The sequence below is a fragment of the Phragmites australis genome, chromosome 11, assembly GCF_958298935.1.
Source record: "Phragmites australis chromosome 11, lpPhrAust1.1, whole genome shotgun sequence".
In the NCBI taxonomy this organism is placed as follows: domain Eukaryota; kingdom Viridiplantae; phylum Streptophyta; class Magnoliopsida; order Poales; family Poaceae; genus Phragmites; species Phragmites australis.
The window spans coordinates 801,610-812,626 of record NC_084931.1 but is presented as its reverse complement, the minus strand read 5'-3'; the positions used below and the strand labels follow the sequence as shown (position 1 = coordinate 812,626).

The 11,017-nt window shown below is 41.7% G+C and overlaps 1 protein-coding gene and 1 pseudogene across 1 annotated transcript; both read right to left on the bottom strand.

Moving 5' to 3' along the window:
* Positions 1–368: 368 nt before the first annotated feature.
* Positions 369–4,684, bottom strand: LOC133885329 (mitogen-activated protein kinase kinase 1). Its single transcript, XM_062325029.1, has 8 exons — positions 4,329–4,684; positions 3,998–4,085; positions 3,328–3,465; positions 2,538–2,762; positions 2,218–2,400; positions 1,890–2,110; positions 769–814; positions 369–663 (listed from the first exon to the last, which is right to left on the bottom strand). Exons 1-8 carry the CDS (start codon positions 4,400–4,402, stop codon positions 571–573), a joined length of 1,068 nt encoding a protein of 355 aa, XP_062181013.1. The 5' UTR covers positions 4,403–4,684; the 3' UTR covers positions 369–570.
* Positions 4,685–6,314: 1,630 nt separating this feature from the next.
* LOC133884700 (myb-related protein MYBAS1-like) lies at positions 6,315–7,989 on the bottom strand (annotated as a pseudogene).
* Between the last annotated feature and the right edge of the window lie 3,028 nt (positions 7,990–11,017).

Below are 11,017 nucleotides of genomic sequence, written 5' to 3'. Positions count from 1 at the left end.
AAAGAAAAGAATGAGAGAATTTGTTCTCTAATTATTGACAAGCCAGAGTGATCTAGCGTGCATGCTTGCATGCATCATGTTAAAGATGCCCAGATAAATAATATTCTGTTTGTTTTACTCCCCTATAACTTTTTTTCATTTCATGGTTTAGACTTTACAAACTACCATGAAGAGAGACAAGATGATCCCATGCCTCTATCGAAGTTGCGTCTCTTGTTATTTCATTAAATTTGTCTCCTAAATAATTAAATTCATAGTGATCAATTGCCTTCAGGACGATGTATCTACATTATTTCCTTTGAATCCAATTACTCTTTAGAAGAGCTTGCAAGTCCAGATTATGCAAGGGTCAGCTTTTCAACGTGATGCTAGGCGCAAGAAGAATTCTATTAAGAAACACAACACCTTGTTTGTTACAATGATGGGAAAGTTTTCTAGCATGTTCAATAACATACACACAGCTTCATGTAGGGAGATGTTGCAGTTCAGGAGAAATATGTGCTTGATATCAATAGGACAAGAGGGCGACCGCAACTACATTGCAAAAGCCTCATCCCTCCTAATGACATGTTACTCGGGTATATTCATCGGCGGTTCCAGGCTCTCGACAAGAATTCGCAGGTCTAGATCCTTATCCTCAAACTTCTTGATAAAAGGGTGATTCTGCAAGAACGTAAATGGCAACTCAGTACAACTTACACGATAGGTGGTGCGACAGTAATACCAAATTATCAATTAGAAAACTATTAAGTCAAAGGCAAGGCTGACCAAGAGTTCTGAAGCAGACATCCTCTCTGCTGGATCCTTTTGTATGCTGCAAAGATATATAGAAAAATATAAAACTACAGTATGGTATACACTGACGACTTGAATCATTCATGATATTTCTAAACAAAATTTCTTCATGAAATTTAAGATAGCAGTAGATCAGAAATAAAATACAGTCCGTACACGTTACAACCTCAAAGTGATGTTTAATGAATCTAGAAGACAATGCCAGTATTGACAAAGCTGATTTTAATCAATCAGTATCCTTTGCCATCAACCATTATGGCAGGGCCATTAAAGGCTTGTGCTTCAAATGAACTGTTGATAATTCAAACTTCAGGTTATAGCTTAAGTAGTACAGCTTGATGTTTCAAGGGCCGAAGTGGTACTCAAACCTACTTTTGTTAAAGGTTAAGATAGGATATCAGTGTGGTTATGCAATGTAGCATGACATTAAAAATGCTAAGACAGAATTACCAAGTGTAAGCAACACATTGCATCCCAACTAGCACTGAATCCTATGTTTCCTTGATTAATATGCACAAACTACAGCTCCAGAGTGAAGACAAATCTCAAAAAATCTTACAAAACATCAAGAGAATAAATATATTGTAAGAGCTTTACCCACTGAGCTATTGGGCACAAAGTGAATCTTGCAGGCTGCAGCATCTATGATGAACAAGCAATTACTATCACAACTGCAGTGGGTTCCCAGTAGTTACATTGAAAGATCATTTTTTAATATGATGAGTCCTTAATAAAATGAAAGGTTGTAAGAAACAAGCCCCATGACAAAACCTAGGCTTCTGTGGATATGGATTTCATGCTGATTTCATTAACCAGTGAAGCTAGAAGCTATAATGGTTCTACTGAATAATATGCTCATCCAACAGGGAAACAATATTTTGGTAGGTAAAGTCCTCCAGCTGTAAACCCATTATATTTGTGTGGTGACGATCAAGGGAATAATAACTTAACAAAGACACCGTACTAAAACAGAGATTTATCAGTAAGTTCAGTTATTTTTGCTTCAATTAGAATTAACTGAGCAAGATAGTAAGCAGGAAGGCATTAACTGAGATATTTTTCATGTGTAATTCAGAAGAGGGTCCTTAGCATACCAAGAGGAGATAAATGAGCAGAATTCTGGAGAGAACTGATCTGCAGGTGCAGATGGTGGTGGCTGATCAACAATTGCTTCCAGTAGTTCATAGAAGCTTAACCAACCATCTCCTTCTGAAGGTATATAGGGGAACCGGCCGATGGCACACTCAAGAATTACTAAGCCCAAACTCCATATGTCACTCTTGTAATCATAAGAGCTTCCACTGATCCTCTCAGGCTACAGGAAGAAAAGTAAAGAACTGTCACCACACATTTATGCATGCCAGTCGCCAATGAACATTTACTAGCAATCACATGACAGAACAGATAATTAATTCAACATACCGCCATATAGTTGTAGGTTCCAACAAACGTATCTCGCTGACCCATTGAACTTGCTAGCACTGCACTTACCCCAAAATCAGTAATCTTTACTTCACCTTTACGGTTGACTAACAAGTTAGATGGCTTTATATCCCTGTGAATCACATGCCTTTCATGATGAAGGTATAATAAACCCTCCAAGACCTGAATTAGCCGAATACTATTCAATGTTAGCTGTGTGAGAATGCAGTTTCAAGTTTCAATAGATGCTAAAGGTGCAACTTTCAGCTTATTTTAAATATAGAAATTAAGGCAAAATAAAAGGCCAACTTCATTCGTACCTGCTTGCAAAGTACCGCAAGGTATGGCTCCAGAATTGTCTTCACTTGCTTAATGATGTCCGCAAGAGATCCACGATCCATGTACTCAAGAACAAGATATATGACACCATTGTGGTAAAAAGATTGATGGCACATAACTATATGTGGGCACTGTGTTGCTTGGTTTATTTTGAGCTCTTGTACTATTTGTTTGCGCACTGCCTCCTGAATGTTCATTTGAATACCCTACGAAACGAATTGCAGCACTGATTAATCAACTCATATGTCATATGGGTGAAATGCCACAGCACTACGATCACCAAAGACAGTTCTTGAAATTTTTCACTGACATGAACACATCAACTGATGAGCTCTTATTCATTAGCATCAGTACTCATTAACAGTTAGTGTTTCAAGAGATTTAGTATGTAAACATCAGTTGGTACTAGGGGTTATTGCTATGCCATTCGTTTAGCATTCCCACCTCGTTTTACTATAGTGCACCCATTGTGCATTGAAATGAATGCTGCCATGCCATTACCAAGTTGACAATATAAAACAACCAAATGATAACATCCAGAAAACCCTGATTGTCATAACAAGACATAGCATGCAGTAAACCTGCTAAAAAAATGTTCAAAAATATAGACTCCCATGTCACTCTTAAAAAAGGAGACTGATTTCCATGTCCAGAAACATAAAGAATAGGACAACAGTAAAATGGACAGAGGAAACTAGTGGTCTAGGAATGCTTTAATTCAAGGAAAATATATATTTTGCAGCTTAGCACTGAGTGCGGCTCAAAAATTACCTTCAAGGCATACAATGTCCCCACCCACTTGTGCCGCACTAGCTGGACAACACCACCACTTCCTTTACCAATGACTTGAATCATCTCAAGATCATCCAAAGATAACGGCACATCTTCCACCTTCAGGTTTGTTGATTGCTGGCAAAAGATGCAATCCAAGTTCAGAAACACTTGATCACTAGCCAAATGAAAGCACACAAAAACAAAATGGAGAACATGATATCCTTATTGGAATTCAAGCTAAAAACAATAATCATTCAGGGAAATTGAAGACAAATGCTGTTCCAACTAACTGGAAAAACTTCTGTGAGTGGCATCTGACAACCAGTAACAATAAATAGTACGCAGAATATAAACTCTAAGCATGGAAATCCACATTTGTTCATCAAGATTAACCTGAAATGGAAAATTGACAGTTTAAAACACAAAAGTTTCTCTGCAGTCTGCGCCATTGTGCTCCATCAAGCAGCAAGAGTGTGCGAGTAGCATGGATTTCGTTCATTCAATCAAGAAGGGGAACTGTGTTTTTTTTAAAAAAATAAGCTTTGCCAGTGAACTGGTACACGTGCTTCTATACAAACCTACTATGCCACATTATGAGGTACATTCAACAAGAATACAGTTGAACGCATCAACAAACAAAAGCAGTGGCTGATGATCCAGGACTCACATTTTCATCCCCATTTTCTTCGGAGATAAGCCGCAAGCCTCTTTGATTAAGCCGTAGTTCACCATCCTTGAATGTACCACTCGCCGTCCTAAAAAGGTACCAGCGATCAAAGACATCAATTCAGTTAAACATTACCTTCCGAGACTAAATGATTGAAATCACGATCAAATCGAAGGACAAACAGTTACGCATGATCCGGAACCACACGTGACTGACAAATATCACCCCAGCAACTCAAACCATACCAATTTCAGGGAGTAACTAAAAAAGTAAGAAATAAAGGGGAATAAAAAAGGGGCTATTTTTAGGCTTAGGAATCAAGGAGACTGACAGGAACTTGTCGACGGGGGACTCCTGCGCCGGCACGGCTAGCTTAAGATCCTTTACCGGCTTCTTCCCCCTCATGGCCTCCTCGTCCCTTCGCTGTAGGGTTAGGGTTTCTTCGGGGGAGATCGTGGCGGAACTTGCTACTCTGGGAGGGAGGAAAAGGAGAAGAACGAGGCAAAAAGAGAAGGCTAGTCCTTGTAGCTTTCGGGAGTGTTAGGAGCGGGGGCGACGCCGGCGGGGAGAGGAGGCGGCAGGCGGGGCGGCGGGATCGGGAGGGAGCGGCGGCGTCGACGGGGTCGGGGCTCGGGAGCAGAGGTGTGTTGAGTTTTTTTTCATGCGTAGGGCATCCTCGATGATCCTAGACGTCTAGTTTCGATCCAACGGCCACTGTTTTTACTGATGACTTACTTTTTTACTCCAACACTAATCTTTGATCATTAATTCCCCTCACAGTATATTATTTATAATAACAAAAACATATTCATATATTACTTTTAATACGAATCTAGGGTGCAATTTGGTTTAACAAAAGTTGACATAAATCAGGAGCGAGTTGCTTTTCCTTTCTTTATTTTTTTCCCAAATGCTCTAGCGACGATGATATATGAATCCTAACTAAATCTAGATTTGCCAACTCATGAGTGAGCAAAATCCTAAAAATGATTGTGATGAACAACAAGTGGGTGTAAAAGAAGCGCAATGATAATGCTAGGTTAATGAGGATTAGGAGTTAGGACCAAAGCAGTTGCAAAAGAAGAAATGAAGGTAAGTAAGTAAGTACATGTGGCCAATGACCTGTCACCTTATCTCCATCTTTCTGCCACTATTTTTATTCAATCTTTATCACAAAGGCCAGCAGGCTTTAATTTTTACCTTTGCTCCAACTTGCTACACTGCAGCGAAAAATTAGATGCAAATACATAATCCTATCAAAGAGTACATCGCTGACATTTTTCCAATGCTCTATGGCCCCATAGGTGGTGTGATCATCCACTAATTACTCCCACTTGATATCAAATACTATTGTTCGAGATGCGGCTGGACTATATTGGAGGAGTGTAAAGGAAGAGACGCAGAAAAAGTTGGACATGGACATGCATAAAATGGCATATGTCATGGCGATAAGAGCCTTTGGACTTGTGGATGGATGCTATCCCTTTTTTTTTTTTTTTACTTTTGTTTCCTTCTCTTCTGCCTTTCTCTAGGTGTACACTCGAGGGTTGTATTTATCATTAGATTCTCGTAAAAACATTTCCTCATTGCATGCACTCTCTCGATTGCTTGCCGGTACACCTACAGTTTTTTTTTTTTTTATCTTGCATGCAAGGGAACTGAATTTATTTTCAAAATTTATTTAGTGAGATATGTATATAGTTTTCATCCGACATGCTCCCAAGCTCTTTCCACGAAAGGATTTGTGGTTTACTTCGTTTGTGTAGTACATTATGCTGGTGAAGAACAACGGAAAAAACTCTAATTAGCTCCTCTTTTATATATAAATATATATATATATATAAACTAACATATACTCCCGGAAGTACATACTCGCTACTATGATATACCACATAAATAAACTAAATATATATTTTTTTTCACTATGAGTATACTTATATACTCATTCTAAGATACTCTAATATAAATTACATAAAAAAATTAAAAAGAAGTCCATCAATTTCAATATATTTTGATAATACCTTCATATTTGTATGAAAAATCAACTAGCCAGAAGCTCCGAAATTAATTTAGCTAAAAGTTAAAAATTTATTGGTGTGCTGAAAAACTAAAAATTTATTATAAAAATCAACAACTAAAATTTAACAGTTACCTCTACTTTCTCAACTAGCCAGCTCCGAAACACCGGCCTATCGAAACGGGCCACTCATTCACACTGAAAACAAGTTTAAAATACACACGGCAAAAATCAGGGACAGATCATCATCATGTTTTCTTTAAGCTAACTATGCAAGTAAGTAGTACAGGCTACAGAATATTCAGGACAAAACAACTGTTCAGACAGTACCGATATATTTTGCTCTGTTCTCATGATTTCGCATCTCTGATCTTCACAAGATGATCTGCCACTACCAGTCCTGATGAGCAAATTACGACGTAGCAGGCATGCATCAAGGTACATATAATTACAGTACACAAATGCAAGTATATATACTAGTGTATGTAGAACAACACTGACGAACATGAATCCATAGACAGCTCATTAAGCTAAACTAATTAAGGCATACAAGATGATGGATTATGAATTCTGATATGCATGTATCAGGAAGCATCGAGCATCTTCTTGTAGTACTCTTCGTCGTCGATCCTCCAGAGCGAGTAATCCGAGCAGAACTCCCACGCCGGCGAGCACGGCTCTGCGGCGGTGGCGACATGACTGCTGGCTCCCCAGCTGTCGACCACGTAGCTCGTCGCCGCCTCGGCCGCCGCGATCTCGTTCCAGAGCTGGTCCATGGTGTAGCACTCCTGCTGTTGCTGCTGCTGTTGTGGCTGGCTCGCCGCGGTGGTGGACGCCTCCTCGAACTCGGCCTCGTCGCCGCTGCTTTCCCGCAGCGCCCATTCTGTCACCGCCGACGAGGACGTGGCCGTGCCGCTGTTCGGAGAGCCGGAGGCGCAGGACGTCGTCACCGACGACGATGAGGACGACGCCGTCTGGTGGCGCTTATTCTCTTGGTGCGCCTTCTGCTTCCTCATGCGCGTCCTCCAGTAGTTCTTGATCTCGTTGTCGGTGCGTCCGGGGAGGCTCCTGGCGATGCGCGACCACCTGCTTCCCCACTGCGCGTGGAGCTGGAGGATGAGGCGCTCCTCGTCGGGGGTGATGCGGCCGCGCCGGAGGCCTGGATGGAGGTAGTTGACCCAGCGGAGGCGGCAGCTCTTGCCGGTGCGCTTGAGACCTGCAGTGGAGCAGAACCGCACGCATGCAGAGAGAGAGGAAGCACAAAGAGGAAGAGAAGAAAGTGGTTAACATCGCACGCTACTGCCCGTCCTCAAATCCTTCCGATCCTCATGCATGCACGTCGTCGGAGATGAGATAGATATGCATGCATGGGGATGGATGGATGCACCCGCCACCGCGCAAACCTGAAACCTTTGCTAAGAAATCCCATCGCCGTTCACCAAACAAGCGCACGAACCATACCAGCTGAGCGTCTTCCTCCTCCGTCCACGGCCCCTTCCTCATCGTCGTGTTGCCACTACTCTGCTCACCACTCTTCTTGTTCTTGCTACACATGCTCGCTGGCGCGACCGACCGATCCATCTCCTGGTCCTCCTCCTGCGCGCCGCAGCCCCGGTCAGGCGGTCTCCTCCTCTCCTCCCTTCGAATTGCCACCGCCGGCTCCGACTATAGTTGCCGCCGCCACCAACGAACGGAGACAAAGGCCAAGCTGATCGATCGAGATGAAGAAGAAAGAGACAGACGGCTCGTCCTTCCCCTCGATCAGGCCTCCACTTGCATATCTGGATTCTAGCCAGCTAGCTCGCTGGATGCATGTGTACTATCAGATCCTTTGTACCTCCACTTGGGTTATATAGAGAGAGTGGGACTGAGAGCTTGACAGCTAGCTTGGCAGTGGAGAGGAGCTGAGGAGCATAGTGTGTTGGATCGATGGAGGTCTGGGTAGCAGCTCGGTCAGTGGTAGCTAGTGCGTGTGAGGTCAGTGATGGGCATCCGCACTGACAAATTCTCCTATCATGTCATAGCACTTGTGACTTTTTCTAGAGTCATCTCTTGGTTTTACACTATCGACCAATTATTGATATAGCATATATGGGCCAATATCAGGATACTTAGAAAAACCAAAGTTTTGTAAGCTACCTTATTTTTGCAAGCAGTGCTTGATTTTTGTTGCAAGCCGTGTTTGGTTTTATCGCAGGCAATGTTTTGATATCCACTTCGTTACGACCGCAAGAAATTCCTACGCGGATTTAACGTGGATCTGTGATTGATATTTTGATTGGTGCACCACAATAATTAATCTCCATACCATGTTGTCTCTACACAACATACAAGAGTAGCATTTTACCTTAACTGCAGAAATTATCTGCTAGACTGCAACTCTTAGCTAGCTTGTTCAGTAAAGGGCATCATCATTGTCGATCTGATTCTTGCATCCTTCTAGACGACGTAGTTTTTTCTTACTTATATTAAGCGCCATGTTGAATTTATTAAGCATATCCTTGCTCTTATTTTAAGAAAAGAATGGGAGAATTTGTTCTTTAATGACAAGCAAAAAAAGTTACCAACGGAAGCTGCATTGCGTGCATGCTCACGTCATATTTAAGATGCCCAAATTGACAAAATTAATCTGACAAGCAAAATGTTAAAATTTCTACTCCCTGTATTATTTTTTGGGTTTTTTATTTCATGGTTTAGGCTTGTGTACACGTATTATGGAAGAACAATAGGTGAACACAATGCCTTTGCTAAAATTGCACCGCTTGCCATTTCATTAAATTTATCTCCTAAGCCGTTCATTGTGACCGATTACTGATTCTTGCCAAATGTAAAACAATGCACTAGATAAAATAAATAGCATACTAAGGAAGGTATGTATATGTTTCTTCTCAAAATCTTGTGAAATCAAATAAAGGGATTTCAGGTTGAGTAGGAATTAATCAGTTTTTTTTAAGAGATATGTGCAGTATGAGGTCATGATCGCTATTTGGGGAAGTGGTCTGCCATTCTTGCTATTCGTGGTATACACCCAATTATCACACGAAAAGGTATACCCCACTATGAAGTTTAGAAATTCAGTACTCTAGCCTTTTTTGAAATACAAGAAATCTATAAGCATTTTATGTTATATTTTAGAACAAAAAATCATAGAAATACTTCAATTTCTGTATGGATTTTAGGGGGGGAAACCGTGTCCCAAACGGGGCACATAAGAATGTTGCAGGATGTAGAAAAGTTATTGTGGCTTTGCAGTTTCCATTGATCTTCCTCTGCTCCAGACAGTCCTAATTAAAAGGGATCACTCAAAACAATAGGAGCAGAATTTTCAGAAAACACGTATGTGGTAACTCCAACAAAACTCTTTAAAGAACACGTTGATGTGCTAAACCGCTAGCATTTCCACATCAATTTCTTCTTGGTCAGAAATGGGTGATAAAAAGGCTCACTCAACTCTTGGGGGTCACTGATAGTGTTATGCCTTTCTCATCATTCCTCCCCAGAAAGAAAGGTAAGCTGATAAGTGATAAGATAGGTGATGTAGCAGTGCACAAAACGTGCAACCTACGGTTCAGACTGCATGTTAGTGCACAGCACGATACATGTATTGCAGCTCATCTGAGGTTGAAAAGAGTTGGCAGCAATTCAACTTGTTTATCTTACCAGGCAGTGACCATCAGCTTTTACAAATCCATCAGTAAGCTTACAATCACTGAACAGTGCTGCAGTATCATTCATCATATTGTTGATCCTCAAATCAGAGAACCGAGAAATCTGATCAATTATGACTAGTTAGTTTAGCTTTCTGATAGTACGAGATTATCGCCACAATCTTGGGTGGTTTGTCTTCTCATCTGAACAAGGCTGTGAAGAAATTAGGGAGGAGGAATTTACTTAGAGAGGAAGCTAATGTAGCATCTGAAGATAGAATTTTGCTGACATGAAAGGAGGGAAAGGTGACAAGGACAGCACCGTGTTGGATTGGAGGAGGATAGCCCCTCTCCACTCGGAGGATATATAGTCATCTACCTTCCCTTTATCCTGCTGCTGATCACCATCTTCTCTTTTTTTATCAAAATCCATATTTTCCTCTTATCCCGTGCATTGTTGTTCAATCCGGTTTCTTCGCCATTCAATTGCCAACCTTCAAACACTCGGATTGGTTTTCAGCCGGAGTGCAAATCCTTTGCTGCTTTTCTTGCCAAGATAAGATTTGCAACACTTGGTAGATGGTCAACAAGCACGCGTGATCCCAGAAAGTTGTTGTCTACAAAGACATATTAATAAAAAAAGAACGGCATGAATTTCACACAAAACAGAACGATTAATGAAGAATTTTGCGTCAGTTTCACGCCATATCAGACCAATTCATCTTGAATTTGGCAGGACAAAAGGATGGATTCTGGAACAAATCCTTATCCATGTTCAATGCTTCTAAAAATCTGCGCTTAACAATAACTGGGCTTACCACTCTCCGTTCTCAAGTTGCGAAGAATGGACCTTCAGCCACTCATCGACAGATTTGATGACATGCTGCCAGGGTGGAAGGCCGGGCTGCTGACCACCGCTGGTCAATCCGTCCTGGTGCGAGCGGTGCTCACCGCCCTGCCGATATACACGCTTCTTGCTCTGGACATTCTGAAATGGGTGATTAAAGCTATCAACAAGAGGCGGAAGGCATTCCTTTGGAAAGGGAGACAACAAATTCACGGTGGCCACTGTGTTGTTGCCTGGCTTCGTGTTTGCCGGCCAATTGACCTTGGAGGCATTGGTATTCCTAACCTTGAGATCTTGGGGTGGTTGCTCCGGATGAGATGTCTCTGGTTGCAGAAAATGCAACCAGACCGGCCTTGGTCGATGTTCAGCTTGGCTATCCATAGCAACATGCAAGCGATGTTTGCGGCGTCCATGATATCCGAGGTCAGATGGGAAATCGACTCTCTTTTGGTCGGATAGATGGCTGCATGGTCGTTCATTGAAAGTTTTGGCGCCGGCCCTGCTTCCTT

Excerpts from the sequence above, each read along its gene's own strand:
- LOC133885329 (XM_062325029.1), bottom strand. The coding sequence starts at position 4,402 with ATGAGGGGGAAGAAGCCGGTAAAGGATCTTAAGCTAGCCGTGCCGGCG. Across the intron at positions 4,086-4,328 it reads TCCCCCGTCGACAAGTTCCT|GACGGCGAGTGGTACATTCA; the intron begins GTCAGTCTCCTT and ends GTACCTTTTTAG. Across the intron at positions 2,763-3,327 it reads GGACATTGTATGCCTTGAAG|GGTATTCAAATGAACATTCA; the intron begins GTAATTTTTGAG and ends TTCGTTTCGTAG.